We start from the raw sequence: 16,849 nt of genomic DNA, 5'->3' as shown, positions 1-16,849 counted from the left end.
TGCAGGGCCTCCACGCCGGCTCCATGTGGCGGCCGCGGCACTGGCTGCTCGGCCGGTCCCTCAACAGCATCGAGCAGCACGGCATGCCCGCCATGCCCAGGTCCGGCTCCATGAAGGACGGCTGGCACCACAGCTCCAACACGCTCCAGGTCTGTCACCAGCTCAGACTCTCCCAGGAGGTGTGGGACTCGTTACAGTGCCTAACCACGGTCTGCTACTTCCAGATCCCCAGCGTGGCCAGCAACGGCGACCTGGCGGCGGCGGGCGGCAACGGCGTGTGGCCGGGGGCGGCGCCGCGCGGGGGCAGCGCAGCCAGCCTGGCCGGCGCGGGGGTGGCGGGGGGCAGCTTGTTCGTGCAGCGCGTGCTGGGCCACTGCCACGCCAAGCCGCACGCCACCGCCAACAAGGCCTCCAGGGCCAACAACGTGCGCGGGCCGCGCCACTCGCCGTCGCTGCTGCTGGCCTCGGTGACGCGCCGGTCGCCACGGATCCTCATCACCAGGGCCTTCTCGGAGGAGAGCGAGGGCGCGCCGCCGGCCACCCCCACCAGCGCCATCCAGCACTCCACTTCCGCGTCGGCGCTCGTCAACGACGGCCACCACCGGCGCTGGCGGCGGCGCATCCGGTACCGCGACCAGGACGAGGACGCCGCCGACCCCCTGAGCGGGCCGCTGAGCGACGAGTCCAGCTCGCCGACGGAGCACATGGCCTTCAACGGGCCGCTGGGCGCGCTGAGGCACGGCGACGGCGACGCCGACGCGGACGCCGACGCGGACGGCGAGTACAGAGCGCTGCTGTTCAGCCCCATGTCCACGTCGGCCTGCAGCCCCGTCAGCTCCCCCGAGCCCATCGAGGAGCACGAGCACGAGGGGCTGTAGGAGAGCGCCTTGGCAAGCACGTTATTTTTCAGTGAAAATTTAAGAGTACTAATGGAAAAAGCCCGACCCTGGCTCTATTTTTGTTCCCAGATTTTCAATGTGTGAGTGCACACTTAAAATGTGCTCCTTTTTCAATTTATTGTTTTCAAAATTTAAGTGTTGTGTTTTATCTTTCTCTATGTGTAGTGTTTAGAAAATTTAGAATCATCACAATGTTTGGAGAGGTGATCCCTGCCTCATGTCACCTTTCTTCTACCTCTTGTCTACAAGGGTGGCTCATTCAGGAAGGAGGGAAGTACCATATCAGCTTCAAGTTAAAAAGCCAAGCAGTTCAAACTAGAGGCTATTAGGCTTTAGTCATGTGTAAATGTTCACTAGCAAGTACAAATGTTTTGTTTCAAGTGGTTGTCTTTATACGTTTTCTTCATGAAAACAAATTGTGTCCTAGAATAGCCTTTTGGTTCTTCCAAGTGCGCAGAGCTTGGTGTAACATAATCCTGCTTCTTAAGGTGAGATACCTTGCATTGTCACATTCCAGTGACTCCATGTGTGAAATGATAATCATTAGGAATATTACATGCTTTAGAAAAATGGCTACACACAATCTTGACCCCCCAAAACATGTTCATTTCATTTTAAAATATAAATCAGCAAAATTTAGTTATTTTAAAAATAGATGGTAATAGAAGATGTTAAGTTACCAACACAAAGTTCTTGGAATTATTACAGAGTCTATATTTTATCAACACTGCATTTATGTTCACTTTGATTCAAACCGAAACATGTGTGAACATTCTTTTGACTAGGGCTGTGACCATGTGCATGCAATGAGAAAATTTATCAATGCATTTTCTTTTAAGCATTTGACCTTGTATTTGCTCATGAGTGATAATTAAATTTGTAAGTATTGTTTTCTTTAATAATTGCTGTCCCTGTGATGTATGTTTTATTGTAAGGTAGCGCATATTCATCGTTGAAAGATGAGAAGCTCCAAAGAGCATGGAGAAGCCAACACTGCTGAGCAGAAACAAATGTAGCCAAAAGTTTACATCTTTTAAATTTGAGTGATTTAGGTGAAGCCCTCAAAGAAAGGCCTGCAGTTATTAAGGCTACCTGAGATCTAGAACTTTATTTTGCTGTGTTTAAAAGGTAGAATTTATGAAAACTATCTATAATTTGGAATTGATGGAAATAAAATATTTTGATGGAGCTAAAGAAAAGGCATACATGATTTTGTTATCGCAATCCCCACACACTTCATCACACCGCAGCACGAAGAATAATAAATAAGTATCATCAACCACAACATGCATTGGAATTCGAAACAGGGGTTTGGGATGGGCTCCTACAGTAGAAATTACTATGTTACGGTTCGAAACTGCTTACCTCTAGAACTCCTCGATGTTAACGGTATCACTCTGGCAGTACTGAACGGTGGGTTGGGCGTGGGCGGTGGTGGGGGAAGATTCGGTTGGCACCACTAACTTTTCGGTTGGCACAAGTGTAAAGAAGACCGTCGTTTTTAGTACCAACCTATAATGACAAATGCTTCCGCTTACACCTTTCAACCTTCACCAAGGAGGGAGAAAAAAAGAATGAATCACTGAAATATTCTTTTAAAACTGTTTAAAAAGAGTTAATTTTCGGTGCCTTTTTCTTACAAAAACTCTGGCATGTCAACATTTTTTTCTTGTTGTTTCGAACACAAAGTTGTGGCAAAATGGGGCGTTTTCTAGCAGGCGCTGTGTTTACATCGTCGACTAGGTTAGGTTGTCATCTGCTTCAGTTTGTCCACTGCAGAAACTGTATCATTTCTTTGACATTCCACGAAGGGATTTAATGTAATCCTGATTAACTTTGCTTCGATTATTGGTTTCATTGGTTTTCATCATGGGAGCCATTTTCGGAAAGCAGAAGGTTAAAAGCCGGGTGACAGAACAGGACAGAGCTATTTTGGTATGTTATTAAATGCATATGTCATTCATTTAGAAAATATTTTATTTGGAATCTCTATTTGCGTCAGACTCTATTCTGGGGTCATGTTCGATATTTATTCTAACCTCATATGTTTATCTGATGTTCTACTGTTGTTCTACCCTTCGTTCCAGCAATTAAAACAACAAAGAGACAAACTGAAACTTTACCAGAAACGTATTCAGAGCACGTTAGATAAGGACACAGAGATTGCTCGTACACTTCTACGTGATGGAAAGAAAGAGTGAGTCCTTATTGTACTTGGAGTGTCAACAACTTGCTTCATTTGTTAATTGTGTTGATAACCTTCCGTGTTGTTCTTTCAGTCGTGCGAGGCTTATACTTCGTAAAAAGAAATACCAGGAGCAGCTTCTGTCAACTGCGGATAGTCAATTGGAGAACTTGGAGAAGCTTACGCATGACTTGGAGTTCGCTGTCATTGAAACACAAGTATGTGCCAAGTTTTGTGTACATAATCTACTTGTTTGTGGCTATTTTCCTTTCACTCCTTGCTTTGAATTTACAATTTCTTTTCAGGTTATTGATGGTCTCAGAATCGGTAATGAAGCTTTGAAGAAAGCTAATGCTGTGTTTAGTATTGATGAGATCGAACAAATCATGGATGAGACTCGAGAAGGCGTGGAAAAACAGAAGGTTCGTTTGGATTTGTGTGTCTACTACCTCTTCAGTCAGGTTTTTATTGTTTTGGCTAAGCTAACCCCTGTTTTTGCAGGAGATTGATGAAATGATAAGTGGTGCACTCAGCGATCAAGATGAGGAGGATGTTTTGGCTGAACTTGATAGTATTATCAAAGAGCAGACAAAACAGGCTGAACCAGCCGCAACTGAAGATGAAGATATGGAGGAGCTTCCAGATGTACCGTCTGAGGATCCAGAAGAACGTGCAGGTAGTTTAAAATCTTGTGTTCCTTTTCTTTTCTTTAGAGTTCGATGTTTGTTTTTTCAAACGTTTTTTCAACTGTGTAATAATATCTATGTAACTTCCAGCCGCAAAGAAAAAGGAAAAGGTCAGCAGGCACAAGGAGAAGGTTGCCGTCGAAGCATAGCCCCATTCCTGGCACTGCTACAAAGACAATCTGGCACTCAGTTGATCTCGTCCAAGTGTGCTTTGATTGTATGTGCTGTTGAACCGTCCTAGTTTGTGTCGGTTCTTTCAGTGAATTCTTTTTTAAAATTCCTCTTCTATTTGTCTGAAAGAACAGCTTGCATGTCCTGATGCTTGTAGAAAACTTCTGACAGATATGAATGGAGTCTTTATGAAACGCCTGTGTGATCCTCTCTTGTCATTTGCTTTTTTGTTTGCTGACCACTTTGTTATCTTCATTTGTTATTCTATGTGTGTTATTTTAATTGTAAGATGCCCTCAGAAATCTTTGACTTTACTTATTTCAATCAAATGCAAAATTAATGGGATTTGATTGTCAACACAAAAGAATAATTGAACTATAGAAAGCTAAAAAATAATATGAAGTAATTATCTCTAATGTAGGCCAGCCTCAGTTGGAAACCAGACAGCAAAAGTTAAGTCTGATTTTATAATTATTTATTTTATTGCCTCTCCCAACTTTTAAAAATCAATTTATGCTATTTTAATGATAATAATAGTAGTAGAAGAGGACTCTATGTATATTCGACAGGATTCTGTCCATTCTGTATTTTTCTATGCAAGTTATTTTATATTGTTAAGAGAATCATGTAATTTTTTTTTGTTCTTGTACATTTTTACATGTTCTGTGCTTTCAACAATTTGTGTTGTAAATAGAATGGATGCATTTTAAAAGGGTCTTGGAATAATTTTCTTTGCTGTGGCACAATGTCAGAAAAACAGTCCATTTATTATAAAAATAAAACAACATGTCAAGTATATACCAAACTCAAGTCACAACACGATCATTTTACTTTGTGCATTCTCACCAACAGGCTTGCTGCTATCGTGAGAAGCTATCACAATTTCAAGAAGCGACTATTTAAGACAATGGAGGAGCTGAGGAACACGTGAGAAACCTGTTCTTTCTCAAAGGGTTACTGTAGTGCGGTCAAAATAATATGCAATGCTCAAAAATTTGCAAAAGCGAGGTGGGGAAAGCCGCTTTACTCGGAACCACAAAGATCACAAAAAATTGAAAAATAAATCCAAGCTTAGCAACATGAATAATTGTTGTGCGCTTGACCACCTGGAAGGTAGGCAACCAGTCAGGCAGGCACGTTCAACGGGTCAGGCTACCCTACGTACTGCAGGGGTTGCAGTCTGAGAATGCACTAAAATAACACAGTGACTGCTTCACTACAGGCATGGCCCGTTATCACATTCATGTATCGATACTTTGACATTATAATACAAAAGATACACCCTCTATCAGTCCACCCGCTCGACAATCAATGACTAGTTTGCAAAACGTTTTGTAAGTCCTTCCGCCCGCGGGGGTTCCCGTCTGCGAAAGTGGAATGTTTTCACTATATTGAAAGACTAGCATTTTCGCGTGTGCGCAACGAAACTCAAATCATCATAAAAAGTACGTATTGCTCATGGCACAGTGTTGCTTGCGAGGCTCGCCGCACCGCTCTGGGCCGCCCCGTTGCTGCAGCAGGCTTCAGCTCGTAAAGGCGGTGAAGCTGTCGGGGCGGTGCGGTGCGGGCGAGGCGAACCACTGCGTCGCCCAGGCCCGTGCCGCCGTGTCGCCGTGCCGCAGGTCTCCCTTCGGTCGAAGAGACTCGAACGCGGCGAAGCGAAGCGCTGGTGCACCCCGGCCAGTCCGACAGTGCCCACACAGCTGTTTTTAGGGTCCATTGGACTTCTCCACCCTGTGCATGGGGGGTTTCTTTTTGGTTGGGGGGAGGGGGGACCGCCAGTTCCAGTGGCCGCGTCCCCCCTCTCGCGGCACTCCCTGCAGTGCCGACGGCCGGCCTACGCCCTGGCCAAGGGCTCGGAGTCCGCGGAGCAGGACGTGCCGTCGGGGGCCGGCGTCCTGGTGGTGGGCGTCCTGGTCGTCGTCCTGCTCGACGACGTGGAGGCCCTCGGCGCGGCGGGCGACGCCTCGCTGCTGCTGCTGGCGGCGAAGGCCGAGCTGGAGGCCCGGCTGGGCCGCCGCGGCGGCGGGGACGGCGACGACGGCGCCTCGTCCACTTCGGACACGCGCAGCTCGTCGTCCTGGCCGCGGGACTTGGGCAGCAAGGCGCCTGCACGGAGAGCACAGGTAAGTACACCGTAAAAGCAAAAAACCTACTGCCTCCTTCTTCCTTCGACAGCAAAAAAACTGTTTAAAGTTCCACTAATCAAATATTTTTTCAACAGTAAGGCAAAAATTGCAGAGGAAAAATTTTTCCATCAGTCGAATTTTGGAAAAATAAAAATTAAATTATGTTGTAGCTGCGAGTGATTTTGGACAGTGGCCCATACACGCGCTGGGCGCAAGCCACTGGCCGACCTACAAAGTGGTGTCCGCAGAGAGTCTCCGCCAGAGACCGCGAGGGCGCGAGGCGAGGCACCGCGTCGATAACACGTTCCTAACCGCCCCGGGTGGCTACAGTGTAAGACCGTAAGGCGCTAACGAATCTGTCCGGTCTCGGCCTGTCCGGCTTTATCCGAACTTTCCAGAGTCTGCAGGCCGATTATTCTCTCTGTCCGTGTCTCTCTCGCGCTCGTGGGGCGTCCCGCACCGCGGGGGTGCGAGAGAGACAGAACGACGGGCACTGTTTGGGCAATATCGGTCTCTGCTCGCACTCACGGAGCGTTCCGCAAGACTGCGAGAAAGAGAGCACTGTCTCCTACGGGACGCCCCGCGAGTGCGAGAGAGACAGAGCGACAGGCTGTCTCTGTCGCACCTGAGGCGTGGCCGGGCGGCGAGCCGGGCGGCGTGTCTGGCGGCGGCACGGCCAGCAGCTCCTCCTCGTGGCGCTCGTGCTCGTTGGCCAGCCAGAGCAGCGCGGGCGACAGCTTGATGGCGTCGTCGTAGGACGGCGGCTTGTCCGTCACCGAGTCGTAGTCGGGCGGCTTCTGCGCCGACTGCGCGGCCACCGCGGAGGACGTCCGCTCCAGCGTGATGAAGTGCACGGGGTCGCGCCCCGCCTGCGTCGAAAAAGGAAATCGTCACTTTTCCGCTTTGATTTTGAGTCTTTTTCTGGTGTCGTCGAAACGTTTGCGCGGGCTGGGCCTACCAAAGTGGGCTAGAAGACCGGCGGAGGTGGCCAAAACTCTAGACGCGTTTTGAGCTCCACAGTCGCGAAGCAGGACTCGAACCGAACGTGTGACCCCACCAATGGATTCCTCGTTCGGAGAGCAATCCACTGGTGGGGTCACACGGTCGGTTCGAGTCCCATTTAGCGACTCTGGAGCTCAAAACGCGTCCGGGGTTTTGGCCGCCCCCCGGCTGGGCCCAGGGCTGGCGTACCAGGGCCGGGTTGGCGTGCGGGTGCGCCTGCCCCCAGGCGTTCTGGCGGTGCGCGCCGGGCCGCAGCCAGCAGCAGATGGCGAAGCACAGCAAGATGGCGCCCGACACGACGCAGGTCACCCCGATGTAGCGCACGGGCTCCGTGTAGTTCTCGAACAGCCCGACCCAGTTGAGCAGCCCGCCGAAGCACAGCAGGGTCATGCCGAAGCGGTAGGGGCGGTGCGCCTCGCGGGGCATCGTGCTGCCCGTCATGGCCTGCGAGTGCGTCTGCGTCGGCATTCTGAAACAGAATCGGAGTCGTTGCAACACCAGCCGGTCACCAGTCAACCAGTCAACCGTGGCACGCCAAAAAGAGCCTTCTGTCTCCTGGCTCCGCACAGTGGGGCAGAAGACCGGTGCAGGCGGCCAAAACTGGACGCGTTTTGAGCTCCAGACTAGTGTGAGAGGGACAGCACTGTTCCGAACGAGTCTGCTGGGACAAGTCGAATCAATATCGATCTTGCCATTTGGAATCGACCAAGATAAAAAACAGTTCACGAAACCAGAAAACATTCCAAGGAAAAGGTGCTGAAATGGGGTCTCCCTTTGTCACGCTGGCTTAGGAAGCCCAGTTTTTGTGACCCATTTCTTAATCAAGTTTATTCTATGAGACTTCCTCTTATCTGCCTAGACAAGCGCGAAGTGTAGAAGCTGCCCCCGTTTTGGCCAGCTTGTCTGTGGACAATAGAGAAAGGGTATCCGTCTTTGACAATGCTTTTTGACATGGAAAGTAGGCGAAAGGTGCGGTAAAATCCATCCAACAAGGTGCATACGAAACATCACAGTGAGGCACCTGGAGTCTCTGGCATTCCAAGACTGTTTTGGCTGTTCCTGGAGAAGTCATCAGCCAGAGCCAAGGTGCACGACTGTTGACTGATTCCGAGAGTCGTTTTGGCCGCTCTGTCTCTCCCGCACCTATACGCGACGCGCCGCGAGTGCGAGAGAGACAGAGCGACGACTCTCGGAGTCAGTCTGACTGTTTGGGAGGAAAACAACGAGTGGGAGTGTGCGACTTGTTTGTCAAAGCACTCGTCTTGGAGCCGCCGCCGTGCCGCCGTGCCGCCCGAACACGTTTCTCTCGCAAACGGTACGTTTCCGTCGAACCAGTGTGGGAGCCTATTACCCGTGCAGCAGTCTATCGTGCTCGTCGGAACCACGCGCTCCGCGACAAGGCGAGGCACACACTGGAAAACGGTTTTGCAGTGCCGCGGGGTTCGAACCCGCGCCCCGAGGACGCCGCCAGTTTCGGCGGTGGGGCCGCGGAAAGGCCAAGGACGGGCTGCGGGCTGCTTCCGGACAGTTTCACGCTGTCTCTCTCGCACTCGTGGGTTGTTCCGTGGGGTGCGAGAGAGACAGAGCGACGCGTTGGCGCCTCGCGGCCCCGGAGGCCCAAGGAGGCGGTGCAGTCCCTGGCGTGCCTGGGCGTGCTTCGCCCCGCGGCCATGGCACGGCCGGCACGGCCCAGTCGCTCCGTCTCTCTCGCACTCCCACGGCGCGCCGGCCGGCTGCGCGTCCTCGTGCCCCAATCGCCCACTGCGGCCTTTCGTGGCCAAGGACGAGGATCGCCCGGCCGGCCATCCTGCCGACTAATTTCTCATTTTTGTTTCAGCCGCTCGATTGCACGTTCTTGCCCCCGCTCTCGGCCGCGCCGCCTCGTCTCTCTCGCACTCGCGGGGCGTCCCGTAGGGCCGCGAGAGAGACGGGGGGACTCTGCTCGGAGTCCTCCTGCTGGGAATGAGTATGAGGAGGCACACCCCTCGCGGTGACTCGACGAAGTGCCAGCCGGGCCGCTGCAGCGCGCGCCGTGCCAGCGCTATGCCGAGCTAGACTAGGAGGCTAGGCGGGGCTACGCCGTGGCTGCGCCATCGCGGTAAAAGTCTCATCACGGAAGTGGCCGCCTGCCAAGGACGAGGGCGCCTGCCAGGTAGGCAACCCGGACAACGCCCACGCTCGACGGGCCGGCCTATCTGCACCTCGTCGGGCGCTTTCGGGACGCGGGTCTCGGAAACGGCAACACACACGAGCAGGAAGCCCGAGAGGAAACAGGTTTCAGACCCATTTTCCAGCACTTGTCGTCCTCCTCGCAGGAAGCCCGCACAGTGGGCCAGAAGATCGGTGGAGGCGGCCAAAATGCTAAACGCTATTGAGCTGCAGAGTCGCTAAATGGGACTCGTTCAGAGAGCAATCCATTGGTGGGGTGACACGTTCGGTTCGAGTCCCATCTAGCGACTCTGGAGCTCATCTAACTCATCTAGAGTTTTGACCGCCTCCGCCGATCTTCTGGCCCACTGTGGGTCGCCACCGATAACGAATTGGGGGCCGCGGAACCCTGACCTACGCCAACCCGAGCCAATACACCGGGCCGGGCCGCCGCTAGGCCGCCGCCTGAACGCGCTCACGTCTCCCGGCTGCCATTTCTCGCTGGGTCAGTATTCAGGTCGGGCGTTGCGCGTCTCGCTGCGTCCCTCCCTCTCTCTCTCTCTCTCTCTCTCTCTCTCTCTCTCTCTCTCTCTCTCTCTCTCTCTCTCTCTCTCCTTCTATCTCCGCCATCTCGTCGCTTTGCCCGCAGCGGGCACGGCACGGCACGGCACGGCACGGCACGGCACGGCACGTCTGCCTATGGCCCACTTTCAGCGCGGCGGCGCGCTGCTGTGATTCATTTCCCGCCAATGAAAGAGTTTAGCCGATTAAAAAGAATGGATTCATCTCGGCGAGACCGAGGCGGGCGAGGCGGGCATCCGTCAAGGTTGCAACGCGATAAGGCGGCGTGTCAGCCGGGGTCGCCGCGTAGTCAGGCGTAGCGCCGCGTAGGCCAGGGTAGCAAAGACAACAACAAAGACCGCAAAAAAGACAAAAACAAAAACAAAACCGGCAGCACACGAGGCGGCTCCACACCTTGTGATTACCCTGTTGGCGGGTCGTTGTCTCCGGAGATTAAGTCCGCGGCGGGTCGCGTGCAGGCCTCGCGCCGCCTCGCTTTGCGCCGCTTTGCGCGACTTTACAGCCGAAAAGTGGAAAACAGGGCCGAAATCTGAACCGACAGTCCGGAGTAGCGGCACACGTGGCGCCCAGTTCGACCCGGCCCGGCACAGCCCGGCCCAGCCCGCCAACGGGATCGGATCGGAGCGTGTTTCCTCCCAACGGAACCCGGAAGCGTCGCGACTCGCACGCCGTTCGACACGCCGCACAGTGGATTTGCCAGAAGACCGGTGGAGGCGGACAAAGACGCGTTTTGAGCTCCAGAGTCGCTGAATGGTACTCGAACCGGGCAGGTAATCAGGGTTGGAATCAAAAGAAATCAGGGTCGGACCAACAATACAGAGGATCGGGTTAAAAGTAATTAGGGTGTCGGGAGGGACCGACCAATAGTAATCAGGGTCGGGTCAAAAGTAATCAGGGTCCAGCCAAAAGTGATCAGGGTTGGATCAAAAGAACTCAGGGTTGTGCCCTAAAGTAATCAGGGTCGAACGAACTGAGGGTTGGGCCCAAAGCAATCAGGGCCGGAATACAGCTGCCGATAGCTTTCGTTATTTTTCCGCGTTGTTCTCCGCTCTACGTTACCGTGCTTCGACTTTCGACCGCACGCTGCTAGGCGCTGCTAAGCCCGGCGGATTGGCCCGGCGGATTGGCCCGCTCGGCTCGCACGCTGCGGCGACGCGGCGACTGATCAGTCGGCAGGTTCGCGATAAACACTCGAGCCGCTTATCTCGCGCCATATCATTTCGGCAAGGAAAACGTGACGTCCTGACGCTTCCGTGGCGACGCTGTGGCGGCCCGAGTCGGCTCGCTCGCTCTCCGTCGCACCGCGGGACCAGAGCGAACCTAGCGTCTCTCTCTCTCTCTCTCTCTCTCTCTCTCTCTCTCTCTCTCTCTCTCTCTCTCTCTCTCTCTCTCTCTCTCTCTCGCAATCGAAACGAGGTGCGCGCGCACGCAGCCTATCAAGGTGGAGCGTTTGGGCAGATAGGCTGTTGTCGAGCGCGGATGTGTTTTCCACATTTCGCTATCACTGTTAGGAGAAGATTTTCGGCCGTCATAGCGAATGATAGCGCGACATCGAGGTGCGGCAATCAAACGCGCCGAGTGCAATGTAGAAATAGTAAACAAAAAATTTTCAAAAAAAAAAGCGTGGGCGTAGACGTGCTATCTGTGAAAGAGCTCTTGGAACGATAGCATCTGCTACCTTTGAGAAGGACAGGGAAGCTTTCTTCCAGCGACTGCGTATCAATGGGCAAATATCAAACGAACGGATGAAAAAAAATCTCGAATTCCAGGTTAGAATTGGAGGAAAAAATGTGCGTCCATTTTTTCCACAAGTTTAAAATGTGATAAATTAGTTTTGAAACTCTTAAATTTTCTTTTTGGCGTGCTGCAAGGACTGAGAGGGTCCCCGTGGCAATCACGTGCCTTGTCCTCTACAATGTACAAAGGGGGCGTTTGTTTCGTAACCGCTTTGGTTCGTAGGACGGCGGTGATAAAAGACTGAACGATGTTAAGCCCGGGTAAGTGACGCGGGCTGACGCCACCGCCGCGTGGCGCGAGGGGCGCGAGCTAGGCCCGGCCCGGCCCAGCCAGACTTAGTGAATGAGTTGGCACCGGCGTGTTAAAAGCGGGCCCTAACGAGCCCCTCCTATGTTTTCCTCGCCTCTCGGTTTTGTTTCCCTGGCCAATTGGCGACAGAGTACCACGGGGCTAGTCCTGCCACCAGGCAACCAAGCAACCAACCACCACACTGGTGTAACCTCTGTCTCACCTCCAGCACGGCCCCGTATCAAGATCTTTCCATTATTTTCCCATTACCGACCGGCCCGCTCGCTCCACCCTGCCGCCACTTCAGCCCCGTCACGCCACGGCTCGCCGCTTTGCTCTGACCGCTTCACGGTTTCCTATTCCCAAATAGTTGCAAAAGTTGATAAATGCGTCGTAATTTTTTAAAAGAAATCTTCTTTTTTTTACAGACGGGTGACTAATTTCTCTACTAAATAAACTACGATAAGGAAACTTGTGGACGCACGTAACTATTGCTGGGTTGGAGTGGGTGGCTCGTACCCGAGGCCCGAAGAGTACAATGGGAACCATTAAAACGATTGGGCGCAGTGTTGGGGCGCATCGATTCGAATCGAACATGGAATACGGAATGACGGAGTGGCCACAGTGTTGGCCGTGGCGCGCGGGGAGAGAGAGAGAGAGAGAGGAGAGAGAGAGAGAGAGAGAGAGAGAGAGACAGAGAGAGAGGCGCGTGCCGACACGAACCTGGGGGCCCCGCGCGGCTCTGGACACAACAAAAACAGCACCGTGGCATTTTTAAATCGCCGTAGATCGAAGTTCCAGATTCACATCGACGCGGCCAACCGAAAAACTACATCAAACGCTCTTCACCCACATTAACCTGCAGCAAGTTGGTCACCAAGGATTGACATCCAGCTAGCCCCGACCGGGTCCCCCAAGAGGGACTGCTTTAGGGATTTCTGAGTGTTGTCCGCTGGAAAATCCCCTGGACTGTCTGTTTCACAGTGTGGTCATTGGGCAAGGCGCCACGCGAAAAGCCAGCCCCACCCCCTATAAAACAGATTGGCCACGGTTCGCCATTTTCCATTGGCGTGTTGCCGTGCCGTGCTGGCCGTGCCCCACGAGGCGTCCGTTTTCACTGCGCACGGAAAGGTGCCGTGCGTGTGCTAGCGTGCTATCGGGAGCTCTTTGGCGGGGCGATTCGGCGATTCACTACAGTGGCGTTGTGCGGCGTGGCGCGGCGCGTGGACCGGCTGGGCCGCCCGGCCTGGAACCGTGTTTCCATATCGTTCGCCAGGTGACTCCGTTTTTATTTGTTGTTGTTTTTTTCCGGGTGGGGTTTTGTCTATTGGCGCGGCTCAACATAATGGAGGATTGCGTCGTCGGGAAACCGCCGAGCCGAACCGGCGCCTTGAGGAGGTCCGAGGAAACGGACGAGGCCAAGGAAAAATTCCACAGCCTGGAACGGAAAATGCGCGGTTCTCTCTCCGCTCGGGGCGCGCGGGTTCCGCGGTTCGAACACTGACCGTCCCAATTTTCCTCGTTCCTCTTGGTGGCCCGCGGGGACGCCGGGCCTGGCCGGGTCGGCGAGGACCCCAGCCAGGCAGCGGTCACGACCCGACGGGGAATATCGACCGTGGAGCCCTCTGTCGTGTGCAGGTAACGAAAGGGGGAGGGGGGGAGGCACTGCACCGTCTGAGCGGTCTGAGCGGCCGGCATGGTGGCGGGCCAGCGGGCCGGGCCGGCCGGGCCATACCGACCCTGTCTGGCCCAGTCCGGCTTACGGCCCTCCAACGGGCTTCCAGGCGGTCTACATGTCCACCTAGCGACTGGCGATCGATGGGGCATGGGCGCCGTGGGCCCCACGAGGCCCCCGCGGGGGAAGGCCAGGAAGGCGCGCCGACGCCGTGGTCAAGGCCCGGCCGAGGGCCCCGCCGAGGGCCCCGCCAGGGCCCGGGGTGGGAAGGGGCCTAAGGGGGCGGCCGGCGCGCCGCCCGAAACTCCGCAACCCGCACCAAAGCTATCCTCGAGCGAGGCTATTTAAAACGGGGCGCGGCAGCGACGCCTGACGCACGCCGACCGGCCGGACCGATTTAGTCTTCCCGCCAAAAGGGAGGCTGCTCATTGGCTGCAGCACGACCGGGCGGGACGCCCAGCGAGTGCGAGAGAGACACTCCCAATCGGCCTGCAGCAGTCTAGCCTTGAATTTGAAATGCGCGGGCCACTCCCGCGGCACGTCTCTCGAGCTCGGTCTTCCCCGCGGGTGCGAGAGAGACAGCAAGCTGCGGTGGCCGCAGCCTGCGTCCAAAGTGCTCGGCGGCGGCACCCAGGCCGGCACCGCCAGGCCGGCACCTCCAGGAAGGGGACAACCACGGCACTGCACAGCACTGACATCACCGGTCAGCGCCAGTCAGCGCGCGGAGCGGCCACTCAGTATCTTCTGGTGTCTGTCTGCTCGACGAGCGGAGCAGCCAGCCAGCCAGCCCGGTTGTCACTCCAAGTTCATCCATCAAGAGGGCTTATCGTGCCACTACGTAGGGCATGCCGGCAGGGCGGCTAGGTAGACTTGCGCAAGGAGATACCGAGGTTCGTCGCACTCACACAGATTTCGGTTGAGGTTCAGGGTGCACCACAGGACGGGACGTCTGGCCCGAAGGAGCGGGACCGTCTCCATTTGAAGGCACGGACAGAGGGCACTGACGCGACTCGGACGGAACAGGGACTTCGCTCCGGTTGGCTGGCTTATCGCGGTGGAAATCCTGTTGTATCTAAATCCCCCGCGCCACTGGTCTGATGCACTCTGCGTTGCTAGGTGCACGACGTACGTACGCAGCGCGCGCGCTCACGCACGCACACACACAGACACACACGCAAACGCACACAGTGGCAGCCTGTTTCGCAAGCGACTCGATGTGGGGTCCTCGTCCTTTGCACTGCCGAGCCGCGTCGTCGGCGACCCCGCCCTCCCTGCGAACTGATTCCGGAACGGTGCTTCGCCTTCCCTCTCGCACTCCAACGAGAGGCCCCATGAGTGCGAGAGAGAGAGAGACAGGGCGACGAAATTGCCGCTCGGAATCAGTCTGGGAAGCCCTAACGTTGTAACGGGTCGCCCATGCCATTGCACCACGTCCATCCCGCCGCACCCAAACAAGGCACGTCTCTCTCTCTCTCTCTCTCTCTCTCTCTCTCTCTCTCTCTCTCTCTCTCACTCAGACGCAGTGATTAGGACGACACGGTCGAGACACTTTTGGGGGCCACGAAACAAACCAGCACATGACAGTATGGAATCGATCCCCAAACCGTAAAGCTGAAGTAATTTTATGGCGATGTTGCTATATCAGGTATTAGAATCTCTGAACCTAGTGGCGTGAAAACTATGCGCTGCGCGCACGAGGCTGGTACGTGAATGACAGTGGAGTACACACACGAGTAACAGGCATGGTGGGCAGTCAATGAAGCGCGCGCACACACACACGCACACACGCACGTGCGCGCTGTTACCGTGTGTACACTGCATGCACGGCGTAGACACACGTTTCGGTGTAAACACTTTCAACGCGTGCCACGTGTTCAGGGTTAGCACACACAGGAAAACAGCTTTTGTCCAGAGATTACTTTTTCTCCCCCGATAACCTTCGATACACCAGAAAAATGTCTGGCCGTTTCAGCATCTAGAGTTGACGATGTCTTTTGGTGTAACACTCATCTATGACAGCGAAATTCGATGCATTTGTTTCGTAGGCTGCCAGTTTGACGTCCATAATCTGGATGACAAAGAACCAACCGGTCGTGGACCTACCCGTCGGACAGGAAGTGACCACCGAATCCGCGCCGCGGCTCTGATTCATTTTGGACAGCTGTCAGAGGATGATGATTCACCCGAGAGGGCAATTCGCTCATTGCGACATCGGTACGACAACTATCTATCCACACCGGCAGATAAAAGTACAGGAAAAGTACGTAACATGTGTGGTCAATTGATTTATCTTTACCGTGACCGTGAGTGCCTTGCTAAATGACGAGGTGTTTCCTTTGTAAGCTCAACGTATGCTCAAAATACTTTGGTATGTACTTTGGTTTGTAAGACGTGAGGTTTACAAAGTGCACAATTTTCGCAGTGGGCGGGCGACTGTTGTTGGCAGCGCTGCTTGTTTCGCCACCGTGAACCAACCTTCCCGGCACGCGGCGCGCGCGGCGTCACCAGCCTGTTGATGAAGACGACGTCGGGGCGGGCTGCCTGGCTTGTCCACAGGTGGCTGCACCGCTGCCGCCGCTGCCGCGGCTCGAGGACGTCCCGGTGGTGCAATCCCTTGGCTGCAGCCGCTCCAGCCGCTCCAGCGGGCCAGACCAGCCAGACGACGTCCACCAGAGGCACGCCAGAAACACGCCAGGGTCATTCGCTTTGCCCGCGCGTGCCTGCGTGCCGCGGGCCGTGACGGCGTCAGTCAGGACGGCGGCAACGGTGTCGCGGGTTCGAGGTTCGAGCACCGCCGCCGAAGGTTTTAGTCTCTCGAACAGTGCACTTTCAGTTGTGACACTGCCGGGGGAATGACCGAAAAAGCGCGCCAAGTTGCCGCTTTTGAACGACGAGTTGTCTGTCTGTCCACTTTTGCTGCCTTGGAAGCACACTCCACTTGCACGCACACACACACACGCACAGAACACTGTGTCACTTCGTCACTCGCGTGCCAAGTCGTGACCGTCGTGACCGAGCCCGGCGCGTCACGCCGCGTGTCTCTCCAGACGCCGCGCTCGGGCCAAAGCGATCCGTCCGCCCTCGTCCGTGGCCGCCGTCCCACTGCCCGGGCCGCGGGCCGGCTGGCCGCGGGGGCCCAGAGCCGAGCCGAGCCGAGCCGAGCCGAGCCGAGCCGAGCCGAGCCGAGCCGAGCCGAGCCGAGCCAAGCCGAGCACCGCGACGACCACCGCGCCGTCGGCGTCGCTCTGGCATTATGACGGGACGGGTGTCGACGCCGCCGAGAGAGACAGAGAAATGGAGAAAGAGATACACAGAGAGAGCAGAGAGAAAGAGACAGATGGAAAGAG

General features: G+C 54.9%; 2 protein-coding genes across 6 annotated transcripts; one reads left to right on the top strand and one right to left on the bottom strand.

Moving 5' to 3' along the window:
- The first annotated feature begins 2,611 nt into the window (after window positions 1–2,611).
- On the top strand, window positions 2,612–4,656 carry LOC117644446 (charged multivesicular body protein 6). The gene is made up of 6 exons (XM_034383944.1): window positions 2,612–2,834; window positions 2,987–3,096; window positions 3,179–3,302; window positions 3,390–3,506; window positions 3,586–3,760; window positions 3,861–4,656. Exons 1-6 carry the CDS (start codon window positions 2,769–2,771, stop codon window positions 3,917–3,919), a joined length of 651 nt encoding a protein of 216 aa, XP_034239835.1. The 5' UTR covers window positions 2,612–2,768; the 3' UTR covers window positions 3,920–4,656.
- A 31-nt stretch (window positions 4,657–4,687) lies between these two features.
- LOC117644445 lies at window positions 4,688–16,612 on the bottom strand. Of its 5 annotated transcripts, none has more exons than XM_034383941.1 (4): window positions 15,978–16,612; window positions 7,262–7,541; window positions 6,696–6,939; window positions 4,688–6,050 (listed from the first exon to the last, which is right to left on the bottom strand). In XM_034383941.1, exons 2-4 carry the CDS (start codon window positions 7,538–7,540, stop codon window positions 5,779–5,781), a joined length of 795 nt encoding a protein of 264 aa, XP_034239832.1. In that variant the 5' UTR covers window position 7,541; window positions 15,978–16,612; the 3' UTR covers window positions 4,688–5,778. The 5 variants fall into 5 exon arrangements, with proteins under 5 accessions (XP_034239832.1, XP_034239831.1, XP_034239830.1 ...); XM_034383940.1 differs by lacking the exon at window positions 15,978–16,612 and adding an exon at window positions 15,606–15,971; XM_034383939.1 differs by lacking the exon at window positions 15,978–16,612 and adding an exon at window positions 10,862–13,544.
- Window positions 16,613–16,849: the final 237 nt, after the last annotated feature.

The sequence above is a fragment of the Thrips palmi genome, unplaced genomic scaffold (genome assembly GCF_012932325.1).
Source record: "Thrips palmi isolate BJ-2018 unplaced genomic scaffold, TpBJ-2018v1 HiC_scaffold_18, whole genome shotgun sequence".
NCBI classification, from domain to species: Eukaryota; Metazoa; Arthropoda; class Insecta; order Thysanoptera; family Thripidae; genus Thrips; species Thrips palmi.
Note: the sequence above shows the minus strand (reverse complement) of the source record. Positions and strands in the feature narration are given on the sequence as shown.